Below are 27689 nucleotides of genomic sequence, written 5' to 3' on the forward strand. Positions count from 1 at the left end.
CACACACACACACACACACACACACACACACACACACATTCACATTCACACACATACAGAGCTAACAGGCAGAGGCAGTGAGGCAGCCAGCAGAGAGCCTGCCGACCAGCAGCCATGACAGACACCGGTGAGTAGCTACATATCTAACATCCGCTTGTGTTTGTGTGTGTGTGTGTGCGTGTGTGTGTGAGTGTGTGTGTGTGTGTGTGTGTGCAGGGTTTCACGAGTGGTGACGTATAACACCAGCTGTGGTTATGTGATTTTTCACACATCAGAGAATGTGAATGTGTGTGTGAATGTATGCATGAGGGCATTAGATAGATAGATAGATAGATAGATAGATAGATAGATAGATAGATAGATAGATAGATAGATAGATAGATAGATTGATTGATTGATTGACAGATTGACAGATTGATAGAGAGATTGGTGATTCATCCATTATCTACAAGGGTAATGGGGCTGAGTTTCATTTGTTTTAACATATTGAAATTATGTTACAGTAATTAATCACAAGACACCACACAGCATTTACATTAAAGGGACAATACACCCCAAAACCTAAAATACATATTTTTACTTTGTACCTGTAGTGCTACTTATCCATCTACATAGTTTTGGTGAAATATTTGCGACAGTATTTTGCAATATCGGTTTCATCATTGATTGTTTTGGTATTTTTGTCTGTCAGTTATTTTGATTAATGTATTAGCTGTTTGGTCGATAAAATGGTGAAAGATCGGCGACATCCTCAAATGTTGGCCATTCAAATGAATTTGATAGGTAACCAACTCTTCCTGAGTTTGGGGAGTAACAGATAACATATAACAAGATCATGTATTCTGGACACAAAAAAAGGTAACTGTATGCCATTACAGCTCCAGATAAAAAAAAAAGACAGATTACAGATACATTTAGTAAAAATGGGGATTATTAGTAGGTTTACAATTTTAAAATAAAGAACAATATCCTACCATGCACAGTACACACACAGCTGCCAATTCATTATCATGACCTCTAGTGAAAAAATGATTCACTGGGTGGAAATTTCACATTTTTTTGTCTTTAAATCAATCAATAAATCAAACAAAGCAAGGAACAGCTATACAAACTAATAAACAGAAAACAGAAAAAAATTTGAGCTGCAACAATTTATCTATTAAAGGACTCTTCATCTATTTTTATGATTGTTCATTTTCAAGTCATTTTTAAGAAAAAAAAATAAAAATTCTCTGGGTTTTCTGATTCCAGCATCTTCAATGTAAATATTTTCTGGTTTCTTTACTCCTCTTTGACAGTAAACTGAATATTTTTGAGTTGTGGACAAAACAAGATATTTAAGGATGTCATTTTGATCAACATTTTCCACTATTTTATGGCCAAATAACTAATTGATAAATTTAGAAAATAATCAGCTGATTAATTGATGACATAAATAATCATTTCAGCCCCCCAAACATTATAGTAGGCTAAAGAATTTCACCATATTCTATATTGAGGTAATCCAAAAGTAATGGAAAGTAAGTCTTTTTTAAAATAATAATAATACATTTTATCTGTATAGTCCTTTGAAAGGTACTGAAAGAGACTTTACATGGCAGAAAAAAACGAATGCAAAACATGGAAACAATACAGTATCAGCCTAAAAAATAGAAAATAGTAAAAAGCAGTATCAGTATAAAACCAATCTAAGAAACAAATGAAAAAGGAGAAGGGGGGCTTCAGTTGCTACTAATTGAGAAAACATGTCTGTTATCAACAAAGTGTGCTGCATTAACACTGGCTGTGTTTTAAGTTTAATTAGAGGCTGGGTAGGTCTATTTGCTGGCACCAATGTAAACATCAGATATGCTAATGGATAACAATAGCCCAACATCTCCATCTTTTTTGCACTGACACGAATGTAAGTGAGGGAGTGTTTTATATTTTTATCTTTTTTGGTGCAAGGCATGGGGTTGCACCACTCTTCAGTGTCACTCTCAGACCAGGCATTCCCAGAAACACCGAGCTGTTTGTCTCACTGACTGGGCAGTAAGAGCGCACTGTTCAGCTCCAGAGTGCAAACTAGACAGTGGCCAGTGGCTGTCATGCATTAAGACACACCACCATCCAACCAGTCAGCTTCAGCTGAAGCTACTGCTGCTGCTGCTGCCTGTTATTCACCACTGAACACAAAAAATCCTGAGCTTTACAGTGAGGAGATTTGTTGTTGGACTATTGATCAGATTGTACAGTCGTGCTGGATACTGGGAGCACCCTCTGCATACATATATGATAATGTAAGTACAGTGCTGTTGAAGCATCTGTAATAAGCACCCCGGGGACTCCCTCGCAGCACTCAGTGGGACTGATTAGGAAATTGCTCTTCTGCTCTCTTGTCAAACACACATGGATGCACATGCACACAGAAGGACAAGGGAGTTAGATCCAGCCAGGCTGTGTATCAGCCTGATAGCCCCCTCCACTCAGGCTATTTTCATTCGACTTACAAAGGATTAGCTGAGGTGATTACCATCTGCAAGTCTCACCTTACAGTGTGTGTGTTTGTGTGTGTGTGTGTGTGTGTGTGTGTGTGTGTGTGTGCTTGTATGTAACGCATTGTATAGCATGCATATTTGTTTAAGTAGCTCCTCAGGTTTATGACCAAGCTTCATTCTAAGCCAGCAGTGGAAGAAACATTGAAGATGTCTGAGGTTAATTGGCCCTAATTAGGCCAAAGTAACTGTGATCACTTCATTAACCCTATCACCAAACAAGAGCAGTTACTGGACAATTATATAAACCCCCACATTACATTAATTTATCTAAAAAACACTAAAAACTTTATCTATCACAATGTAGGTAGTGAAATCCTCTGCAGCTGACCCATCCATAGTATTAGGAGCACTTGGCAGCCATTGTGCAGCGCCCAGGGACCAACCCCAGTTCTAAGCCATTGCCTCAGTCAAGGGCAGTGACAGAAGAAATTAACTTAACATACATGTTTTAAATGGTGGGGAAAACTGGAACACCCGCAGGAAACTCATGCAGGCACTCAGGGAGAACATGCAAACTCCACATCCTGCACAAACTGGGATTTATAACATTCTCATGCTCTATTTCTGCTCATGCCAACTATGGAATGGTTAAGGTTAGGGATAGATTGTAAGTTATGGCATATAAGCCATGGTTAAGGCAGTGTTAAAGGACAAATCTGTAACATATTTGCTTTTATAAATCATAAAATGACCATAATATGTCATCAGAGATCAAGAAAACATTAAATTTCTACTCCAGGCCGGAATGCCCATTTCACACTAAATAGAATTTGAATTAATGCTGAATTTTTCGCCAAATGAGTAAGTGTCTGTTTATGAGTTGGTAGAAATAATTAATAATCTTGTAGAAGTATATATTGAGCAAAACCTTAATGGAGTTTGGCAGCAGTGAGGCAGGCAGCCACTGAACTTAAAGTCCAGAGGCTTTGCATTGACAGACAATTAATAGTTAGAAACAGCTGATCAACTTACAATGAAGGACTCCCTGTTGCTCATTATTGTCAATTTATGAGGTTGCATGCATCCTGCACTCCTGCGGTGTTCCTGCAGCCATTGATTGTATATTAAGTACGATTTTAATCTATTTGAAATACAATCAATGGCTCCAACTAGTCAATTTTTACGTATAGCATAAGGCAACTAAAATACTTAGCTAATGTTGGCTAAAGATTGTGGTTACTGTGAATGAAGAGGCAAATGTTTTCTGTGACAGTGGTAAACTCCTACATAAAAGTCCAGTGTGCTGCATGGCCTCTGCTTTGCTTATTCAATCATTCTGAGGCCTTTTCACTGTGCACTTCAAAGGACAACATTTCCAAACCAAAGCCTTCATTGTGTGCTTTAGATGTTATGCCTACCAGATTTCCAAAGGAGGTTTTTAACAGTGTTGGTCCAACTATTTTATCATTTCTGTCCACTGGCTGTGTTCTCTCCTGCCTTAAAGGGATAGTTCAGATTTTTAGAAGTGGGATTACATGAGGCACCACAGTCAGTGTATTAACTACAATAGATGGAGGGTGACATGTCCCCAGTTTGGAGAAGCAGCAGGAGTACTGGTGTAGGAAGCTAAGCAATGTACTGCTGGGGACAAAGTCTGCAGCAAAATGTATTTTAAACACCTAAAAAAAATCTATATCAGTTTAAGCATACGTTGCATTTAGAATATTTTCACCATTTTACCTTGGTGTCAGACAGGCTTTTCTGATGGGAAACTGTCAAAAGAAGTCTGGTGACTGTGGAGAGAGTAATATTTCATGTATATAATTGTGGTTTCCTGTTGAAAAAGGCTGTCCGACAGCAAGGAAAAGCAGTGAAAATAAATATAATAAACTGATATTGATTTGTTTAGATGGCTAAAATATGTCGCTGCTGACCCTGTCCACAGCCAGAGACAGGCAGAATTTCAATTAAATGTATTTGAAATACATATCCAATTACTTTTGAGTATTTTGTAATTTGTATTTAGTTGGGCAGAAAAAACAAGATGTAATGTTCTTGTATTTGCTTTTGTTTGTGTATTTGAAATACTTAAAATTCATGACTGAATATGTCATTTTATTCTCAAATAAGACGCACTTCATCCCCAGGTTAAAACTGTAGAAAAAAGTAAAATATAAACGGGTTTGTGGCTGGGGCAGGAGAACTGCATGCTCATCTTGGCGCGGGTTCTCTCTGGGTACTCTGGCTTCCTCCTACAGTCCAAAGACATAACAAAAAATAACAAATTGATAACTCTAATTTTCCCGTAGGTGTGAATGTGAGTGTGAGTGGTTATTTGTCTCTATGTGTCAGCCCTGTGATGAACTGGCGTTTTCTCGTCCAGTGTCAGCTGGGATAGGCAGGCTCCAGCCCCCCTGTGACCCTTCAAAAGCATAACTGGTTACAGACAATGATACGCTCATTGTGAACTACCACATTTCCTCATGACCAGTTGCTTGAGGAGAGAAGCTGCTTTGGTGTTTGGTGCAAATTTCTCCTAATAATGATATGCAATCAAAATATGATCAGATACTGCAGCTAAGACAAACTGACTGAAGGATACTAATATACAACAGAAGAGCAATGTGCTCTAGAACTGGAAAATAGGTCGATTGCAAATGACTCCCACAATGACACAGAGGATATGACTGTTGGAAAGAACCGGTGGCAGGCATACCAGAACTGAAGTACGTGATGTGAGTCACGTGACATATGTCATGTCACATTAAACTCATGGTAAACATTGTGCAACAGTCACAGTTTGGTTAGGTTTAGGAAGAAATCATAATTTGGGTTAGAGTAAGTAGGTTACATTTTGTAAATGATGTCACCTATGTGTATATGCTGACCCCCATATACTGTAGGTAACACACTGTGGATAAGTACCTCACATAACCACGCTTCAAATAATCTGAACTATCCCTTTACGCATGTAGAAGGTCTCCAGCTTCTCAAGAACTCTAGTCTTTACCTTGCCTAAAAGTTTAGAGAACTAAACGAAAACTAATCTGAAATCATAGTTTTCTTCCTCCAAAGTCCGTCCCAATTCCAAATACAAAATCATCTACAAATGTCAACCCCATAAACCAGTAGTAATATTCGACTGCAAGCTTTCATTTATAAAACAATTAAAAAAAAAAAAAAAAAAGTCATTCAGTCATATTTTTATCAACTTAGGAGCATCTCTAAAGTCCTCACAAGTCTCTCCCGGCTTGATCTCGAGAAGGTCGTTCAGGCTTTTATTTAATCTTGGTTAAATTACTGTAATTCTCTTATTCAAGGTTAAGTCATATCTCACGCCTTCAGCTAGTACAAAACGCAGCTGCTTGGTTTTTAACAGATACTCACATCAGGCCTGTTTTAGCCTCTCTTCAATGGCTCACAGTGGATTGATTTTAAGATTTTACTAATTACCTTTAAAGCGCTTCATGATTTAGCTCCCGGTCATATTGGTGAATTGCTGCTCTCATATGAGCTGCAGCACAGCCTCAGATCCTCAGGCAGGGCTCTGGATGTAAATCAGAAGTTGATGAGTTGTACAATATAAAAGTAATTTCTAGACACTGAGCTGGTTATTTCTAATCATATTGTAATAAGTATGTCAAACAACAATATTACTGTAATCTGTTATCCATCTAGAGGCCAATAGTGGTGTTAGAAATGTAACATGATAGCAGTAGGGGGAAGGTCGATGGTTCACAATAAACCTCCTCCATCCTCTGAGGCATGGAACAGTGTGTTTCTCAGGAGGAAACTCTGATGGCAGTTCTAGAGGAAAGGTCAGGAGGTCACCAGAACTACTACAGATTCTCTGGGGTCAATATCTATATCAAAGTTCACAGTGTCCTTGCCAGGAGCTGTGGAGTCCTTTTCTCCTGGACCAACCACCGAGTGTTGGTCCAACGATATTGTATTTTCAAACTATATTTCTTCAGTTCTTATTAATGAGCTTGTTTTCACTCATTAGTCTACATTACTTTAATTTTAAGATGGGTTTTGCTCAGATATCTTGTTGTATATTATTGTTGTATTTTCTTGCTCCATATCATGACGGGTAAAAATTTAATGTAACACTTTCTATCACGGCTCGTGCATTATAATGCTGTATAGACATACTTATAATATGTTATACTGTGATAACAGCAATGTATAATTATAGGTATAAGCACACATAAGTACTCATAATGCTTTACAACATTGACTATAACACATTATAAGGCATTATATAATGACTTATAAGGTCAAGTATCAGTTTATAATTGCAGGTCACACACTGACACATTTTTTGGCAAAGATCATAGTTGAAATACATATAATCACTGTTACAATGCATTATTATGTGATTATAAGTTGCTCTAAGTGGTAATTGGGTGCTCTAAGAAAAAAAAAAGTAATGAATGTCCTGAGGTAATAAGTCACTATACATTATTGGTTCCCAACCTGGGGTCTGGGCCCCCCTCAGGATGGTGACAAAAATCAAGGTCCCCAAGACTCTGTGGGTGCACATCTTTTCTTAGATCAAAATTGTGTGGGGGGGGGGGGGGCAGTGATCATTTGATCATCGTCTTAAGTAAAGGCTTTACGTAAAGTGAAAAAAATACTGTAATGTTTCCACAAAAGCTCAGAGTTAGTACATTATTATTATTTTAGAATGCATTATAATCACAGTACAATGTACTATATGATAAAGTGATTATAATGCATTATTAAATAGTTATATATAATACATTATGCTTCTTGACCTTTTAAGTCCTTATAACATCCTTTATGATGTGTTAAGATTATTGTTATTAAGCAGTATGAATATTTTTCAGGACTTATAACTATACTTATACATTGTTATAAATATAATGCATTATAAGTATGTTTAAATGGGTGACATATAAAGTGTTACCAAACAAAAATTTTAATAACTTTCCCTTATTGCTCCCTGTGCTCAAACATTTATTCTAGTGTCATGTATTATAATAGATGCCTGCTATTCATAATACTGACATAAACTGACATATTCATCATATGACTGACATGTTATAATACTAGCTTTGGCAGGAATATTGCATGTAGATGTTTGGGATCTTCTGTGTAATGTTTTTGGTCCGATCATAAAGCACAGACATTTAAAACTAAATGAGTAAGAATTCTGTTCCAGTATTTATATTTGCCTTCATGACTTGCACAGTACACAAAATAGCCTATAGAATCCTACATTAAAATGGTTTAAGTCAACACACTTTTTGTGCACCTGCAGCATAATTTTGCTCATGTATAGTATTTTGTTAGTGTCACATAGTGTTATATATAGTATCCCTAGAGATACTGGTGAAGTCTGAATGTGGATTTAGTGTGGTAGAATGATTGGAACAGGATTTATGCAGCCCCTCTCTATCTCTAGCATGAACAACGATTTTAATGAAGCACAATATGGTGCTGTTGACAGATGGCATACTCAGAGTCCAATATTTTGTAATGAACAGAGGACTGGAAATGGATCAGGCTTTATATAGCTCATTATAATCTGTTGAAAATGGCTTGACTGGCACTGACACAGATCCTGCAGTCCAAGTCTGACTTTGTCTGACAAGTTTGTGTGACTTCAATGACTGAGAGCTAAACCGAGCCCTGCTTCTCCTTTTCTATGTCAACCAGTAGGGTGTAGATCTCCGTCAGGCAACAGATGGTGAAGCACCTACTGCAATGCCACCACAACTGTCACAAGCAACCAGCAGAGATTTGCAAAGTTCCACCAACATTAACATGAACCTCACATATTGAAACAAGATTTCAAACTGAAGCAGTTGTTGATCACTTGTGGTCCCTAGTGGCCGGTTAAGAAGAAGAAGTGCGCTGTCACCGGTAGTTTACACCAGGCATGGCTGCGCTGCATCATGGATGCGCCATGGCACTCAGACCACTTTGCGGCCATTCTAGTCAATGCTAGTTTTAGCTGCATCCCAGAAGTGGCTCGGCACTCCACTCTGCAGAGAATATGAACCAAGTCTATTTTTGACGGATGTCGCGTCAACTGGCACAGAGCAGGTCGAATGGGTAGGAAGTCAGGCATGGAAAAGGCAGGGAGAATCCAGTTAATTTTCAAAATAAAAGACCCCATACAGACTCACAATCATAAAGACAGACAGAAAATAAACAATTTAACTACGTAGCCTGCTTATCCATGGTAGAAGAACAAAGAGCAAGGAAAGAGGACTTAATCAACAAAATCAGAGCAAGTAAACATAATCAGACGGGCAAAACACTCCACTGCTGAAACGCTTCTGAAACACTGCTGGTGGAAATTGCAGTCGCGTGCATGATGGAACAAAACCGCGGTGCAGCTGTGCCTGGTGTAAATTATGGGTCAGTGATCGCATAAAACTTTGAAGGAATTTAATAAAAGATATTAAGTCTATTTTTTGGAAAAATGGCAGTTCTCACTATGCATGTGTGAGGAGACTATTTTTACAGAGGACTGAGAGAGAGCTGAACATTATGATGTCACAGTGAAGTTGACCTTTGACCTTTTGGATATAAAATATCATCTCTTCATCATTTTATCCTGTTAGATATTTGTGTGTAATGAGGTCACAGTGGTCTTTGACCTTCTAATCAGTTCATCCTTGAGTTTGAGTGCCCCAAGACAATTGTACCAAGTTTGAAGAAATTCCCTCCAACTGTTTCTGAGATATTTTGTTCAAGAGAATGGTACGGTCACAGTGACCTTTGACCTTTGTCTGAGTGGTCATTTGTGCCAAGTTTGAAGAAATTCCTTCATGGTATTTTTGAGATATCGCCTTAACAAGAATGGAATGAACCCCACATATGTTAACATACAGCTGACATATTCTTAAAGTTTGTTGCTGGTGTGTGTGTGTGTTGCAGACTCTCTGACCGAGGCACTAAAGGCCATCAGTGTGAGTACAGAGCTGATCGACGAGGAGCTCAAGCCTCATTTGGACACAGTGCTGGCTGCTCTGCTGGAGAAGAGTAAGTCTTGCAACACACCTGCGCACACTCACACACACACACAAACGCAAAAGTGTTTTGAGGAACATGAATGTGCTCAGCAAATGTAACAGTAACCTGCTTTCAGTGGAATCTTTCAGATATGAAGTGTGTAACACTGCTGGCTTCATGTCTCTTTGCCACTGAAAAACAGGATTCTGTTCCATAATCCTTCTGTTCATGACAGGATTGTCACACTGAACTTACAGTTCTCACGGAAAATATTAGTATAATATGAATTTCAAAACTTTTTGCAGAAAAATGAATCTAGGTGGCTTAATTAATGACCAACAGGCCCTGTCTGATCTACCCTGTATGACAGTTTCCTTAATGAACTTTTCCTCAGTGTTTTCATTTTCTAGTTAGAATACACAATCCAAAAGGTACCCAAGCACAGTTCATAATGACAAGACATGACTTTCACTTCAATCAACACTTCGTTCTTTTTCTCACATGCATCAACCTTGTACCAGTACAGTGAAGCCAGTCTGACTTCAGCAGATTGACCTTTTTATAGAAGCTTTATTGCTTTTTCAGACATGTGACCAAACTGCCATCACAGACTGTGTAACAAGATGAATGTCTGAAGGATTTTTACATGAGCCTGGATTTTGGGTGCAAATCGACTGCGGTGAAGTCACACTGCAAGTAAAATTTTGGCTCATGTTACTTGTGCGAGTTTGTCATGAGTCACTGTAAAACCGAATGCGCAAATGAATTATTTGTAGTAAGCAGTGAAAACTTACATAACTTACAGGTTCTCCTAACCTAAAAATTAGAGTGAATGTAGAATTGTCTTTCTTTTGTGTTTATTCAACTCATAATTTTCAGTTAGTGAGGGAAAATTGTCCCTGAAAAAGTCCCTAAAACACAAATATTTTTAAAATATTTTAAAAACCAATTTTATTTATATTTTCACTGAGTTTACTGAAAATTATATAATACATTTTTATACTCAAATGTATTCAGTTCTGTTGACTTATTGCAATGAGAGAGTCTCAATTCTGAGTTGGCTTAATCAATAATTTTGATTTAACTGTAATCAAAGAGTTCATGTAACACTAACAATTATTTAAGCTTGGAAAGAAAATTGAAGAAAGAAAATTGTGGCAACTGATTGCCTCATTTTTTGGGTACTGCTGACTTATTTGTTTTTTTACAGTGTTATGCAGAGATGCTAATCTGTGTTTCCTGCCCAGAGACTACAGCTGAAAATTAGTTTATGTCTAACTCTGCCCCCGTCAACTAAACAAATAAAATAAAATAAACTGTCAAACAACCAGAATACATTAGCCCGAAGCAAGTGAGCAGCGGCAGGCACAGAGAGTGTGTTTGTGTTCAGTTCAGCCTCACCAGACGCTCCAGTTCCTTCTGTTATTTCCCTCCAGTCTCTCCTTTTTTCTTACTCTCTGCTCTGCACATTCATGAAGTCCAGTACATTTCCACTCCAGTAAGCAGTCAGCATGAACAGAGAGAGACTAATTACACACACGCAACAGTGAAAGTCGGCACCTCAACGGCTCACTGCGGCAGACAGGTTAAGAAGCAAGACTGAAAATAATTCCACTTTTTAAGCCCACAAGTAAAAAAAATATAAGCTCTCCTCCCGTCTGTAAGGAGCCTTGGATCAGAGAAGAAACTGGTGTCACTCCGGGTGTTCATATTATATTATTCTGAGCACAGCTCTTTTCTCCAGGGCTCCCCAACACTTATCAGCTGTTTGCCAGGCCGGTCCACCTGGTCCTCCCCACCAACCTCCTGCAAAGCTTCACGATACACAGAAAGTTTTTGCTCAAGTTGAATATATTCAACTTACACAAATACATGTATGACGCTGATTTCATGCTTTCACACAGTATCGTTTATATAAACTTTGTAATCTTGCCATGCGAAAAATTTGCTCTGCTTTCTGTGTGAACACACCATAAGGACACTGTTGCTTTGTGTGAAGTTTTGAGCCCAAGTCAAACACTTAAATTTTGAAATAAACTATAAAAACAGTTTTGCAAACCTATAATCTTTAGTTTTCTTTTCTTTAGATAAAACATGAGATAAATCTTTCAGTTTTAGAAATTTTGAGCTTTCTCAACTTTTTATTTTTACAGTGTGTGGTGAACTGACATTGTAGCCTCAGCTGTGTGTGCCATCACACATGCACCAAGGCAGATGAAGTGAAGAGAAGGAGTCTTCCAAGGCAAACACACATGGTCAACCACACACACCTCTTTTCTATTGCGACTTTGTCCGTCACTGTTCACCAAAATTTCACGCAAAGCAAAAATGTGAATTCGCGCTTGTGTGGTCATATCCCTAAGGATTGCACAATTGGCCTGTCAGGCTGTCACATATTTTGGGTCAAAGTGAAAGTTTGATTGTGGCAGTACAGAAAAGTTCATGAGGTCACCAAAAATGTCTGTGACAGTGTCATTTTTAATGCAAACACTAGGAGTCGTCTAAGTCAAAGTCTGAGTTGCATACTGTGTGACACATCAGGGCTTTACACTGTAAACTACAAACTATTAGCCTACTTCCTCACTTCTTATATGCTTTCTAATATACACTGCGATTGTATATCCTGCCATCATTCTGATCCTGAGCAAATGGATGTGTGTCCACAGAGAAAGATGCTGCTGTTGACATTGCCAAAAGTGGGATTCTGCCCACACTGGCTCAGGCCTTACGGGGTAAAAGCAATCTGAGCTGCCAGGTGGCTCTGGTGGTGGCAGAGATGGCCAGAGAAGGTAAGATGCTGCTCTAGTTGTTATCAGTTGTCATGTTCTTGGAAAATAAATCATATTTGTGACGTTCCAGTTACAAATATGTTATGATATGTGATCAGTAGCCATTCGTGCTTTCTCCTTTCACCTCAGTTCTTTACTGCTACAGTATTGTTGACAAAGGTCAATCATATTACATTGTCTTCCTTAACAGGAGTTTGTTCAGTTGTCATGGAACTGTAAATTTTTGACTGACACATAGCAAGATTGTGTCTCATTAAACAGTTTACAAATGATATGCTCTATACTCTACAACTGATCAGCCACAACCAAACCACTGACAAGTAAAAGTAAATAACATTGTTCATCTTGATACAAGGGCACCTGTCAAGATGTTTTTGAAGTTGATGTGTTGGGTGCAGGAAAAATGGGCAGTGTGAGGATTTGAGTGATTTTGACAAGGGTTGTGATGGCTAGATGATGACTGGGTCAGAGAATCTCCAAAACACCAGGTCTTTTGTGATGCTCCTGTTATGCAGTGGTTAATACTGACCAAAAGTGGTCCAAGGAAGGACAACTGGTGAACTGACAACTGGGTCATGGGTTTCCAAGGCTCACTGATTGTAATGGGAAGTGAAGGCTAGTCTGTCTGGTCTGATCAAACAGAGGAGCTACGGAAAAGTAAATGCTTGCTCTGACAGAAAGTTGTCAGAACACACAGTGCATCACAGCTTGCTGTGTATGAGGCTGTGTAGCTGCAGACTGGTCAGATTGGGGACATGAGCTTCAGAATTGGACCATGGAGCAGTGGAAGAAGGTGGCCTGGTGTTGACGAGGTGTTGACTTGGCCTCCAAATTACCCAGATCTAAATCTGATTGAGCATCTGTGGCATGTGCTGGAAGAACAAGCCCAATCCCATCTTGCAACTTGTAGGACTTTGAGGATCTGCTGCTAATGTCTTGGTCCTAGATAACACAGGAACGATCTATCAAGTCTATCTGGCATGCCCTACCAACCTAAAGTGACAATATGCTTCTTTTCAGTGACATAGAATGGCACTATGCTATCATGCTACATTGCACCTGGGTGTGGTCACAGGTACCACAGAGGTTTAAGGAACTGGAACTCAAGTGGTAACATTTTCTCCTTGTGTGTGTGTGTGTGTGTGTGTTGTAGCTGCAGTCAGGGAGCCGTGCATCGAGGCAGGCCTGGTGAAGGTGCTGCTCCCCCATCTGAACAGTAATAATGAGGAGATGCTGCTGAATACTGGCAGGGCCATCGGACGCATCTGCTTTGACAACTGTGAGTAGGTCTGACAGTGCTGGCTCAGACAGCAGGGCTCACTGATGATGAGCTGTGTGCTTATTAGGCAGTTATTCTGCATCATTCTGAGGGCTACAGAGAGAGACAGCAAATCAACCTTCACATATAAATAGGTACTCTGTATATGGCTTATAATTCTCAAATCGCTCAGTTGAATTTGATGAATTGTGTGCAATTCCAGGTCATTTCCACGTCAGTTAGCTGATTAAACCTTGCCAGATACCAGACTGAATTGTAAACTCAACTCGACCCAGGCAAGATTAAACAGACAGACATAATGTTGAAATGAAACAAAAACCTTAAAGTTTAAGTGATTTTTGAGATGCAAATACATACAAGTTACAACAAATTCTTAAAACACTATATCCCCTCTCTCTGACTTACCTTCCATCCAGCATACCAACAGGACCAGTTAGTCCAGGGCGGCGTGATCCCCAGACTGGTGACCATCATCAGGGAGTATCCAGAGAACGACCCCCTGGTCAACGTCTGCCTGCTGGCCCTCTGTAACCTGGCTGACATGGGTGATTATTGACTCATTGCATTTATTCAGTAATTAGTTATTTAGATGAGACATGACAGGTAAATCATTTTTCATACACTGGTTTTGAGGATTTGGGTAATTTTGCTTAGATGTTTATTTTGCAAATTTGTGTATATTAAATTAGAAAATGTCCCAATAGTATATTTTAAGGGACAGTTCACTCCAAAATCAAAAATGTATATGTTTCGTCTTAGCTGTATTGTTATTTATCAATCTAGATTGATGGAGGTGAACTGTCCCTTTATACATTAAACCTTGTCTTGTAATGTAAGCAATCAACTGGGGAGTTTTCATGATCATGTTCATTGTTTTTGTCTCAACATATATGTAATTTTCCATTACATATCTTTGAAATCTTTCCAGTTTTATTTCTGTGAATATTCTGAACATTTCTTCAGAAGGGTTTGTTCAAATGTCATTCATAGCCTGATTTAAATATCTTTTTATCTTTTTAATATTTGTAAAAACATCTGAATCTAATATGTCAACAAAACAAAACAAGAATTTTAATGTTTAGATTTCTGTGATTGAAATGTATGCAAATTACAACATTTGCATATGTAAACCTAAAGTTTTAGAAGACTTATATAATATACAGTATGAAACAGAATTAATAATAGATTAAACAGAAGTAACCAACTGGAGAAGGTGATATGATGATATCTGTTAGTTACATTTTTTACTCTATTCACCTGTAGTGTCTCATTTTCAAGGGACAGTTCAAAATCAAAAAAATACATATCTTTCCTCTGGCCTGTACTGTTTTGGTGTCAGTTGCAAGCTGTGACTTTTGGAGATTTCTACCAAAGAGATTTCTGCCCTCTCTTGGATATTATGAAACTGGACGGCACTAGTCCTGTGATGCTCAAAGCAACAAAAATGCATTTGAAAAACTCAACTGCAATGTCTCTTTTCAGAAACCATGATATGGTTGCTCAAAATAATCTACAGACCTCGTTGTGCTACTTCTTTTTATTAGAAAGAAAATAGTTTTGGTGGATTCTAAAGTAGTTCTGGTAGATTTTATGGCAGAAAGAAAATAGTTGCTACATGAAAAAAAAGTTTTGAACTTTTAAAATGTATTCTTTGGTGCTACAAGCTGAGTGCCATTTAGTCCCATTATATTGGAGAGAAGGCAGACATCTCCACAGCTGATATCTACAAAACTCTGCAACTCACACCAAAAAAAATCTAGATGAATAAACAGCACTACAGGCCAGGGGGAAAATATGCATTTTTGATTTTGGGATGAACTGTCCCTTTAGTTAGCTGTGATTTGAATGACATCATGTCAGTATTTAGATTGTGTTTACATGTTCTCTGTGTGTTCTCTTGAGTTTTCCTTGTCAGTTATTTAAACTTTAAATTGCTTGCAGGTACAAAGGCGCAGTAAAAACTGGCACACATCCTCACTATTGTGGCTGTCTGCCTTTGTCATGTTTAAACTGGTTGTGTTCAGTGCCCAGAGAAATCAGTGGGAAGAATGAACAAACAAACAGACTTTAGTCATTCTCCTGTGTTTCCCCAACTCATGTCACTGTTGAATATGTAAACCAGTGAGACAGAGCTTCCACAGTCGTGTCACCAGGATAAAGCAACCATAGAGTGGAGACCAACACTGTTATAAAATGTAAAAAGTGAAGCCTTTATTAAGAAAAGAGCAGGAACTTCACCATATTCAAAAAGCTGCAGTTTTACATTAGCTGTAGATGTCAGATATATGATGACATAAACTGGTAGTCAGGATAACTAGTTACCGCCAACACTGTCTATAGTTATAGATCCCTGTGTTTGCAGACTCTGCGCGGGAGGCTCTGGCAGAGCAGGATGTGGCAGATGTACTGACGTTTCAGCTGAAACGGGCGCCTGATGCAGAACGCCGACATGTCATCCTGGAAATCCTGGGCTCACTAGGGGAGAGCGGTAAGACCTGAAAAAAACAAAAAAAACAAAACAAAAACAGGATGGATAAAGGATGCAGGCATGAAATATGTTCAAGAACATTTTTACTGGCAAAGTTTAACCCCAATAAATTAAATAATCTAAATTAAAAAGTCAGCAATAAACAGTAGCTAAAACTTTTTCAGTCATGCATCACATAGTAAGTGAGAATCACATTTATTTCAGCTTTTCTTTGATAAAGAAGCAACATACAGAGGGAACTAAAAGGAAAAGGAGTGTTAAACCATGGCCTGGAGCTGTTGTATCAAGAGTATCAACACAGTCCCACAGCAGTTTGTGAAATAGTCCCAAAATTTAATTTATTAGGAATAAATTGAGGAAAAACGTTCTGGCTTGTTTATGCTTCTATAAGCCAGTCACAATTGACTTTGGCAGTACAAAAGCCAGTATGCAGCGACAGTGCCCCTGCAAAATAGTGCTATGGGGAACATGTTTTAGAAGATTTGCATGTAGGGAAGCAGGCCCTGGCATCAAAATGGCTACATTCCTGCAAAAGCAAAGGAAAGAACGGTTCGCTTACATAAGCTTTACTTTTGTACCATTACCCACCAAGTTAGTGTTAGGGTAAGTTTGCATTTTCAGTTGCAGGTTGCAGATTGCAGAGTTTTCAATTGGATCACCTCCTTTTCTGACTCAAAAAGTTGGCACAACCTCACCCACCAATAGGAGCTATCAATCGGGGTACCAATTTGTACTCTGGTGTCATACTATTCCTAACTCTGACATCCGCTGTGAGGATGGGGACATCAGGAACACACCGCCTGGTGTAGGACAATTATGGAAAAACTGATTCCAGTCAGAGAATCAGGTCTGAGAAGGTACTTTAATTTCCACTTAAATCTCCAATGCAGGGGGTTACAACACTGAAGGTGAGCAGCTGTTAAATTAAACAAAGGACAAGTATCTTAAAAGTCAGTTCTCCTAAAACTATATGAATTCACCATTACACATCTTAAATCTCACAAACAACAAATCTGCTTAAACAGCCATCCGTTCAGGCATTACTGCTTATATTCAGAGAACCAAAGTTATAACCATAACCAGACTCAGAGTTCACAAGCCAGCGCGTGGTGTGAAGCAGCAATAAATTACAAATGCAAACTGAAAAATACACAAAAGGTATGCAGGGTAACAGAAAACAAACTTGCTCTACAGTTGGAGGCTTTTGCATGTCCAGGGTTAATGGAATGCAATATTTAAAACGTGAGCTGCCTGATTACACTTTCAAAATAAATCTTACAGAAAAAAACATTTTGTTTTCAGTTTGGTTTGGACATCAAAATTACTTGGTTTAAGTTCAGGAAAAGGTCAAGGTTTGGATAAAAAAAAATTACTTCCTTTAAAAAATCTATAATGACTATTGGTCTTGCATGTAAACTGAACTCTGGTCTCTTATGGAAAAGTGGGAAACCCACCCCAACATTTATTCTTGTCACTTTGAAAGTCATGCAGACAGATCGTGTCCATGCACACTATGGGCTAACAGCACAATGAGAGTAGTTCCAGAAAATCTGAAACAAAATCATGACTAAAACCTTTCTGTCTTTACTTTTAAAGTGACAGTGTTAGTTATTAATGATGGTCAAATAAATGAATAAGAAGTCAACAGTAGAGCTGACCTGGTTGCGCTGTACCACCAGACACACTGAAGCTGCAGTTTGCTGAGTCAGGAGTACCAGAGGCGTTATCAGAGATGATTCGGGCTCTGCAGGGAGGTTCTGACCCCCACGACCTCTGCAGCATCAAAATCGCCTCCAACCTCATAGTGTCTCTGCTTTTAGGAGGTGAGTGATGCCAGTGCAAACCTTTCAGACATCTCTGGATGTGTGTGTGTGTAGAGCAACAAGTCTGTGTCAGTGCAGGTATCTGTTTAGTTTGTCTTCTATGCCTCTCTACGTCTCTCTGTCTGCTCCTCCTTCACCTCATCAGACTTTATTTTAAGTCAAAGAGTCAAAGAGAGAATGTGCAAAATGTGATGTGACAGGTCTGATCTAGGTTATTAGACACTTTTTTGCATTTAACTTAGTGTGCATATTCTAAGGATGAGGATTGAGGCTAAGCATAATGGAAAAAAAGTATTTTGTGTCACTAGAATAAAGTTGAAACATCAAAAATAAAGTCGGGGGACATATGTGATGATTGAAAGGCTTTTTAGGTTGTTGTTTTAGTGTTGCATATTATACCTTAAGAATTCAGTCAAATACCATTTTGACTTTTGGTTTTTCAACTTTATTCTTGACGTTGCGACTTTATTCTCAAAATTTTACAAGTTTATTCTTGACATTCAAATCTCAAAAAAAAAAAAAAAAAATAGACATTTCAACTATTCACCTTTCTATTCAGCTTTATCAGCAACATTTTGACTGTATTCTTAAAATGAACAAAAAAGTAAAATAAATTAAAATTTCCTCTTTGGATTTACTTTATCTGGCATTTCAACTTTATTCTTGGAATGCAACATTTAAAAAAAACTTCCTCCTCTCATATTTTTCCTTTATGTCTTGCACACTTGAACACTTTTCCGTACATATTCAGCTCTGATTGATATTGAAATTGACACAAACTGTTGTCCTCTCTTGTCCTCTATAAATGTGGTGTGTGGACTAACTGTCATCTAAAGAAAGAGACAGACGAAGATTTATAAAAGCCCACAGGGCAGCCATGATATAACAAAGCAGCCGGGCAGGTTGTTTACAGTATAATGACTCTTTTCAGCCTCATTTATCCAGATAGTGTGACCTTTCTGGTGGCAGCGTGTCACAGGAGGACGGACCATTATGTCTCTGTATGTGTTGTGTATCTGAGAGCAGAAATCTGTCACGTTGGCGCCCCACTGTTGTTTTATTGGTGATTTATCTCAAGAATGTGCAGCATATCATTCTTTATAGAGAGATGGTAAGGTCAGCGCTGCTTGTTGGAAGAATAATGTGCTGTTTGTGAATATTATTATCTTGTTTAAAACACTGTGTATGTGTGTGTGTGTGTGTGTGTGTGTGTGTCAGATGAGTCTATGCAGAAGTGTTTTGGTGAGGGAACAGGTCTGGTGTATCAGGATGTTCTGTCCTGGCTGCAGAGCTCTAACACCCAGCTGCAGCTGTCTGGAGCTCTGGCCATCGCCAACTTTGCCAGGAATGGTGAGATCATTTTCAGTAAAGAACTCTGTATATTATTCTTTTTTTGTTGTTGATGATAATGTTTTCTGTAGCTTCCCAGTTCCTTAAATATGAACAATAAATTTTTTTGTAGATGGATGTATGTTTTTAGCATCAAAATGCAATTTTTCCAAGCCCTTCTAAAATGTTTTGACCCGACCGGTTTCTGTATTACGACACTGATTCATGCATCAGCACTGTAACCTACGTCACTGCTTTATGCTGACAACTGAGTGGAAGTTTCCATTTGAAAAACCTGAGGAAAAAACACAGTTGGCGTTGTACTTCAAGTATTAAGTCCCTACGTTCTTGTAGAAAAAATGACAACTGGCTGTTCTAGTCAAATTGAACATAATACATGTAATATAATACAGCAATCTGGTTTTGAAGGTCTTTGTTGTCCTGCTGTGTTTCTGTCAGACAGTAACTGTGTGAAGATGCTGGACCTCGGTGTGGTTCCTCACATCCTGACCCTGTTGGAGCAGCATGTCGATGAAGGAGACGTGTCTGTTCAACATGCTGGACTGAGCGCGCTCAGAAATCTGGCCATCCCTGGTACTGACTAGTAAAGATACAGTATGGTTCCACTGACCAAACACCGAAGTAATCACTTGAAAGTTTAACACTGAAACTTAAGTTTTCATGACAAGAAAGCTAAAATTGCCCAGTCCATATAAATCATATGCAGCAGTTTATATGAACACAGACAACACTTACACTGGGACACTTGGGAAGTGCATCAGTGATACTTGTGTGTCTTCCAGCCACCAACAAAGTGCGGATGCTGGAGGACGGGGTGACTGAGAGGATAAAGACCCTGCTGCGCTCTGACATGCCACCAGTTCAGTTCAAACTCCTGGGTACACTACGCATGATGGTGGATGGACAAGGTGAGCATAAGCGATAGTTTAAAGAATTTAAATATTCATGCATGAAACATATTGCCTAATCTGGACTCAAAGAATCATTGAAATTTAACTAGATTACCATCATTCCCCACAAATGAAATGTTAGACAGTCCGTGACGCTTCCATGACAGCTGCTTCCACTCTGACGGTCTCCTCATGGTTCCCATGGCTCTATAATAGATCCACGATGGCTGCACACAGATCTGATGGAACCCTCCTCATATTAATACATGAAACTAACAGAAATGTGTCATTTCCATCCTGTATCTACATTGTTTTTCACTGTTTGAGGTTTGACAGGCATTCTTTTAACTCTGCCCTCTTCTTCTGCAGTGGTATATTGGTTTTCTGATTGCAGAACTTGTGCCACCTACTGTTTATCTTGAAGGACCAACTCTTACGAACAGAAGCGGATGGAAACATTCATTCACATTCTCTTTTGCCGATTTACTTGAAATTCTGTCAGAATTTGCGATATATTTGTGATACAACAATCACACAACAAAAAGTAGGGCTAATCCGTCAGTTCAGAAGATCCACAGGAGCATGTGGCAGTGTGGTGTCAGTTCTGATGGCAGCTATGGGTAACCTTTGTGTGGGAGGTGTTGTCATCCTAGCTCTGTCAAAGGACCAGTGTGTAGGATTAAGTGGTATCTAGTAATGACTTTGCAGACTGCAGCAAAGTCATGACACCCTCACCTTCCAAGCATGTTAAAATGACTGTGGTGTGATTATTATTATTATTTTTTTTTTTTTTGCAGGAATCTGTATCGAATGAAGAAGGTTTTTTTTTTCAAGTCTGTAGAATCTGATTTGTAGGACAGGACATCTCTGCCTCATGACACTCACTCATTTAAAAGTTTTTTTTTTTTTTTTTTTTAACAAATATTGCACCTCCTGCGCTTTGAAAATGACAAAAAGCCATATAATGATTTCCATAAAATTCCAATTAATTGTGTAGCCCTACTCCAAAAGTTGCAAAAAATGCAAAAGAGCCTGTGTTTGGTTTGTCCATTCTGGGCTACTGTAATTCAACATGGCGGCCTCCATGGAAGAGGAGCTGCTCCCTCTGTAGATATAAAGGGCTCATTCTAAGGTAATGAAAACAGATTATTATTTTCAGGTGATGATACACTAATGAAAACATACTAATGAATATTATATTTTATTCAGTGTCATGTTCTGCCAATAAATACCTCTAAATCTGACACATTGGACCTTTAAGTGGGTGCTTGGACCTGGATCCTCCAGAGAGGGCTGGCCACTTGGGAAGAATGCAACTTTGAACAGTTCCCTGGAGCCTTTCATTGTTGGTTAAAAGCCTCAGTTAAAATGATTGACTCTAATATTTTTTTGTGTTTATCCATTCTCCCTTTTCCCTCAGGACACCTAGCCTGTTATTTTCTAAATTAATCCATCAATCATTTGTTGTGTAATATGTCAGAAAATTGTTAAAAATGCCAAGTTCCCAGAGGCAGAGGTGTTGTTTTGTCCAATCCAAACTATTCCTGACGCCACTTGATTCTGATGTATTTCCTCTCGCACCATCCTCATCAACATTCACAACCCCACTGGTAGGATTTTACACCTCCTCTATGAAGGTTTTTAAAAGTATTTTTCTTTGCCTCTGCTGTGCTGTACGTGTCAGAGGAGGCAGCCCTGGTTCTGGGGAAAGATGCTGTGCTGCTGGCTCGGGTCATGGAGTGGTGTGAAGCCAAAGACCACGCAGGAGTCCGAGGAGAAGCCAGTCGCCTGTTGGCTGCCTTCATCAGACACAGCCGCAGCCCCGTGAGTCACTTCATGCTCATCTGAAAGTTTGCTAAAGTTTGAGCTAAAACATAAAATATTTAACTTCTTGGGAGTTAGATTTTAACTTCTTGACAGTATCTGTATGTATTAGGCCTGCAACAAATGATTATTTTCACAGTAGATTAATAGTTTTAAAATTTCACACAATGGTAAAAAATGTCAATCAGTGTTTCCCAAAGTCCAAGATGACGTCCGCAAATGTCTTGTTATGTCCACAACTCAAAGATGTTCAGTTTACTGTCAGAGAGGAGTAAAGAAACCAGAAAATATTCACATTTAAGAAGCTGGAATCAGAGAATTTTGACTTTCTTTCCTAAATTTACTCAAATTGATTGATTATCAAAACAGTTGGCGATTAATTTAATAACCAATTATTTGATTAATTGCTGCAGCTCTAGTACATATCTGCACACATACTGAACATCTGTAACGGCTGATTTTCTCTTTCTGACAGGAAGTTGTCCAGGCTGTAGCCAAAGCAGCTGGGGTTCGGCACCTTATCTCCATGGCAACGAGCGAGCATGTGATCATGCAGAACGAGGCCCTGGTTGCCCTGGCGATAGCATCTGCCATCGACATTGGTAAAGCAATTTCCTAGGTTATGTAAATTCCGAAGTTCTGAGCCCGAATTGATCAAGCATGTCAGACTCATTCCTGCAGAGTCTGACTGGAACTAAATGTGGACTCTTAGCGAGGCTCAGAAGTCTGCTCACGTCTATCCTCCATCCACCTCTACTGCTCTTATAAATCCCAAAGGAAGAGCACCAAAAATAGGTCAGTCTGAGAATTGTTGGCCAATCAGAACTGATTTTATCACTCTGAGATGCTTGTTAAATACAGGCTGTAATTTTTCTCTACAATGCTTTTAGCTTTTAGCAGTTCAAACAATGCAGTTCATAAGAACCCACTGATTTTAATCCCCAAAAAAGAGGACAGGTGAATTGTAACAGTCTGACATGGACACAGAGCAGCTGTGCAGCCGTACCTCAAACTAACCAGGGTTTATTTGCCCAAGACTGAAAATATGCTGTAACTCTCAGGAGAGCTGAACCTGCACAATGCCACAGAAGTAAACACAGATTATATCAAATTCTGTGCTGACACCGGGATTCCAAAAAGAACAATAAAAGTTGACCCTAACAACAAACCTTACATCACAAAGGAGGTGAAGGACTCTAATAACAGAACAGAAGCAGGCATTTAAGATTAGTGACAACCTACAATTCAAAACTGAACCAGAGGCTGTGGGAAGTCAGGACACACCACAAGGTAGCAATCAGTGTTGTGTGACAAATTTTTAGTTTCATTGAACGTGAACGGTGAACTGAACTGAACAGAGCAGTTTACAATTAATGAACGTGAACATGAGCGACGTTCTCTCCTGAGAGAGATAGCTGCACTCATGTCGTCAGCTCTAAAAAAAAGCGTGATCACAGCAGAGAGACAGAACTTGTGAATATGGACAGAGATGTTGGTGTGGTATAAAATCTTTGGTTGACCATGTAGCATGAAGTGTGTGAACCACACTGCAGACCAGAGTCTGTGTTACAATGAGAAACGGAAGAAAAGTGGAAGAAATGAATGTGAACTACATCATTTTTGGAACGGTGAACTTCAAAATTTAAAAATGCGAACTATGAGAGTGAACTTTAATCTGTGTGATCTGTAGTTTGAGCTAGCTCTTTGTAATTGTGAACTTGCACAACACTGGCGGCAATAAAGGAAAACTTCCTGGTCATGAACTCAAAAATTCTATGTGACTCTATAAAAACAGCCAGTACTATGAAACCCACTCAGAAATCCTTACACTGACTACATGAATGAGCTGATTGTTTTCTACAGTTTGACAGCTGTGACTTCTCAGCTGAATGTGACATGGCACTTGATGATATTGTTATTAATGATGGGGACAGGATTGAGGTGATAGGATTGATCGCTTTTTTATTAAGAACATGAGGAGATGAATTGACACCTGCCTGGCATCCCACTTGTCAGAAGTCCCTGGATACCCACATTATACCTGCTCAGTGGAAAAGGACAATCACACCGTCCCTAAGAAACCCTGTCCACAGGAGAATAATACTTGTAGACCCATTGCTATAACCTCTGTTGTTATGAAGTGTATGGAGAAGCTCATGGTGATCAACCCACAGCTGGATGTAGGCCTGCAGCTGGATCCCCACCAGTTTGCATATAAACACCAGAGAGGCACTGATGATGCAGCCAGTAGCACAGTGCACCTACTGACTAAACACCTGGAGAATCCTAGAGCCTGTGCTACACTGCTGTTTGTTAACTCCAGTTCTGCCTTTAATACACTCCAGCAAAGAGCTGAACCATTTTGAAAAAAAAAATGTAAAAAATTAACTGCTATTGCAATTGCAATATGATTTAGAGGTGATGTTAATTCTTATGTTAGGAAACTAATTTTGATTGAAAAAATAGATGTTAAAATGACTATGGTGTGATTTTTTTGTAGGAATCTGTACCAAATGAAGATGTTTTTTTAAGTCGTTCCCTTTAACAAATATTGGACCTCCTGTGATTTGAAAATTGCAGAAAGCCATGAATGCACTGCAGCAGATGAATGTTAATCCCTTCACTACCAAATGGTTCCACTCATTCATCACCAACTGTACCAGCCTCTGGTACAGCTTCCCAACTACAGCTTCCTCATGGTATTTGACCCCACATCCATTGGAGACCACTCACCAGTGGTTATCCACAAGCCAAATATTGCTCAGGTTGACTCCTACAGATCAGAATACAAACATGGAGTGTTCAGATGGAATATATCTGTGCATGGCTCCAACTGCAGCTGCATTTCCTGCAAAGACTGAGGGTCTTTTGGTGTCACCCAGAGTGTGTCGCTCCTCTTCTACCATGCCACAGTAGAGAGCATCCTGGCGTATGGCATCTCAGCCTGGTTTTGCAACCTGACTGTCCAGATGAAGGCCCAGATTACTCGGCTAACACAGAGAGCAGTGAAGATAATAGGAGACAGGCAGCACCCATCACTCCAAAATGTGAGGAAACAATCACCAGACAGGCACAGAAAATCATTTCAGACCCCGCCCATGTCCTATACCCTGAGTACCAGCTCTTCCCCTCAGGCCTGTCAGAGTCCCCAAGTGCAGGCTCAACCCTTTTAAAAACTCATTTGTCTCCCTGTCAATCAAAGCCCTAAATAACAAGCTAGTCAAGGCTGATCCTCTGTAACTGCTGCCTTTTTTCTTCCTTCTTATTGTGAACATGTCCTCAGGCGGTTTGTGTTTTTATTTTTGTGTGTTTGATAGTTTTTTTAATTTACTGTGTGTGTGCCCTATCATATTCTGTATTTTTGACAGCAGCTACTGCATGTGTCCAAGACAAATATCCTCTGGGACAATGAAGTCCCCAACCAAAGTGTAATGCTCAGTGGGCTGCAGGTTCCACTGCTGTGATGGATGATGCACAAGCAAAGAGCCACTCAACAGAAAATGACTCAAGTGAAGTATTTGTACAGTAACAAAAGAACAGAAAAACATTGCAGTACAAGTGCAGCCAGATGCAGTCAGTGTGCCACAGGAATACACAACACTAACCACCTCTAACCACTGACCAGTTGACAAATCAGTTTAAGTATATGATATGACCGCTTCTAATTTTGCATGATATTATATAGAAATGCATTTACATGCTATTTACCTTTATGTTTGTGTGTGTGAACACTGCAGACTCTATGAAGGATCCGTTCAGAGATGCAGAGCTGCTGCCCATGCTGAAGAAGATGCTGGAGGATCCTGTGGGGGCGGTCGAAGTCAAGTTCAGCGCTTTAGGTCTCATCTGCAGCCTGGCTAACTCCAGTAAGAGTTTGATTTTATAAGAGGTATTCATAGGAATTATGTTCCACCACAAATTTCAAGATGTTGCTGTTACACTGTGAGAAAAACTGCAATGAGAGGGTCAGTGGAATCTGATCACAGAGAATATCTTAGCTTCACATTACCTCCACTAGTAGTTGCAGTCATCTCATACTTCTCTTTCTTCTTCTCTCCATCCCTGTCTGCTCCAGGTGAGATGAAGGAGGAGTTGAACTCTGTGAATATAAAGGAGAGCCTCAGTAAACTGACAGATCATAACAGCAGCAAACTCGCCTCGCAGGCCAGCTCCATACTGTCCGTCCTCGGAGACACCAGTTAAACCAGCATGCAGCGACAGAGGATTTCATCTGCTGTATGGATTTATTCACATTATCCAATGGCATACTTTAATTCAAATGATCTGTTAAATATTGAACTGGCTTATAAAAATGTCACCTGTTTTGTGGCAAACAATTACTAATCCCTATTCCCGAGCAGCAGCCCCCAGTGGCTGCAGTGATCACAGAAGGAATAAAACACACAACGACAGATTTTCATTTGTTAAAGTGACGCTTGAAGTGAGTTTTGGCTCACAGAGAAACACTATGAGGTCAATTAAAATATAAGGGGTTCATTTAATTAGGAGTATGAATGTCCTCAACAATTTTCATGGCAATCAAAACACATGTGATGAATCTATGATCATGTGCAAAGATGATATTTTGGACTGAGTGTTGAGCTGGAGGGAAGTTCATAAAGTGTGTCCAGGGAAAATGAATGTACTCATTAAATTTCATGTAAATCCTTCCATTAGATTTTTACAAATGTGCAGTAGATGTTGTGTTTGTGGTGGCAGTAGAGGAAAGGCGAGGGCTCTCATCTTCTGGGGAACTTGAATCAGAGGTGGGGGGGGTCTGAGTCACCTTTAAGGACTTGCTTGATTAACATTGACGTGACTTGAGTTGGACTTGGTTTGGACCATGATTTGAGACTTGACTTAGACTTGAGACAGATGATTGGAAAAGACTTGACTGTTTTAGTGAATCTTTGCATTTTTCTAGGCAGACCAGCAGAGGCAAGCGCACAATGCATATATAATGTAGGCGGCTAGACCAAATATTGAACAATTTGTATTTAAGTATGATGCTTGTGTGAGAACAGCAGTATGCAGTGTTGTGCGGCAAAGGAGAAATGTTCCTCCTGAAGGGGAGGAGGGCAAGAGGTTTAACATGGTGAAGTGAATCATTTTGTTTCATACTTCTGTTTTTACTTAGTGCCCTTTAGAGCTATGTTCTAATTTCAGAGCTCCAGTCTTCATTGTTGTTCATTTAGGAGGCTTGTGGTGCTGCAAAGTATCAAATACCAGTAAGTTTTAAAAGTTATCAGGAAACTGCAACAGACTTTTTATGATCACTGTCTTTTATCTAATTTAACTTGTTATTGTTGGTGTATTTCATAAGACTTGACTTGTAACTTGCTTGACCTGAGCAATGACTTGACTTGACTTGTTTGACTGAAACTGTAGCAGGGACCCAACTTGACATGTCTGATTCTCACGACAGTAACTTGGGACTTGCTTGAGACTTAAAGGTTAATACTTGTGACTTGCACATTGGTGACTTACTCCCTCCTCCTCCCGCCATGAATATCCACTAAAGATGTAGTTTTGTTATGGAATAAAAAGTTGATCAAAGGAAAATTACGACTGACATTTTCCTTTTACTGACATTTATTGACATTTGACAATGGCACTATAAAAAGAAAGGGCAAGGAGACAACCTAAATATGGTCTTCACATCATTCTGTGGAGACTACTAATATCTCTTCCATATTTCAATCATTTGGGCAGCAGCTTTTGGACTGAAGTAGTGGTTGGATGGACAAATGGACTGATGTCACATTCTCTGCATGCCACC

At 39.2% G+C, this 27689-nt stretch overlaps 1 protein-coding gene and 1 long non-coding RNA gene across 2 annotated transcripts; one reads left to right on the plus strand and one right to left on the minus strand.

Annotated features, from left to right (window-relative positions):
- LOC146315883 (rap1 GTPase-GDP dissociation stimulator 1) lies at positions 1-26590 on the plus strand. The gene is made up of 14 exons (XM_084736440.1): positions 1-127; positions 9393-9497; positions 12134-12256; positions 13410-13535; positions 13952-14080; positions 15898-16023; positions 17703-17846; positions 19065-19196; positions 19635-19769; positions 19979-20104; positions 21771-21910; positions 22386-22512; positions 25648-25776; positions 25986-26590. The coding sequence occupies exons 1-14, from the start codon at positions 115-117 to the stop codon at positions 26111-26113; spliced, it is 1683 nt and encodes a 560-aa protein (XP_084592566.1). The 5' UTR covers positions 1-114; the 3' UTR covers positions 26114-26590.
- LOC146315884 (uncharacterized) lies at positions 15906-26010 on the minus strand. The gene is made up of 3 exons (XR_014771865.1): positions 25920-26010; positions 25619-25713; positions 15906-16030 (listed from the first exon to the last, which is right to left on the minus strand). It is a non-coding gene; the product is annotated as an uncharacterized LOC146315884 (long non-coding RNA).
- Positions 26591-27689: the final 1099 nt, after the last annotated feature.

This window comes from Lutjanus erythropterus, chromosome 14, assembly GCF_056507025.1.
Source record: "Lutjanus erythropterus isolate fLutEry1 chromosome 14, fLutEry1.hap2, whole genome shotgun sequence".
NCBI classification, from domain to species: domain Eukaryota; kingdom Metazoa; phylum Chordata; class Actinopteri; order Lutjaniformes; family Lutjanidae; genus Lutjanus; species Lutjanus erythropterus.

Bases quoted from the DNA above. Each gene is read 5' to 3' on its own strand.
- LOC146315883 (XM_084736440.1), top strand. The intron at 16,024-17,702 runs GTAAGACCTGAA...CTGTACCACCAG, and splicing joins GGGCTCACTAGGGGAGAGCG to ACACACTGAAGCTGCAGTTT. The intron at 19,770-19,978 runs GTACTGACTAGT...TGTGTCTTCCAG, and splicing joins CAGAAATCTGGCCATCCCTG to CCACCAACAAAGTGCGGATG.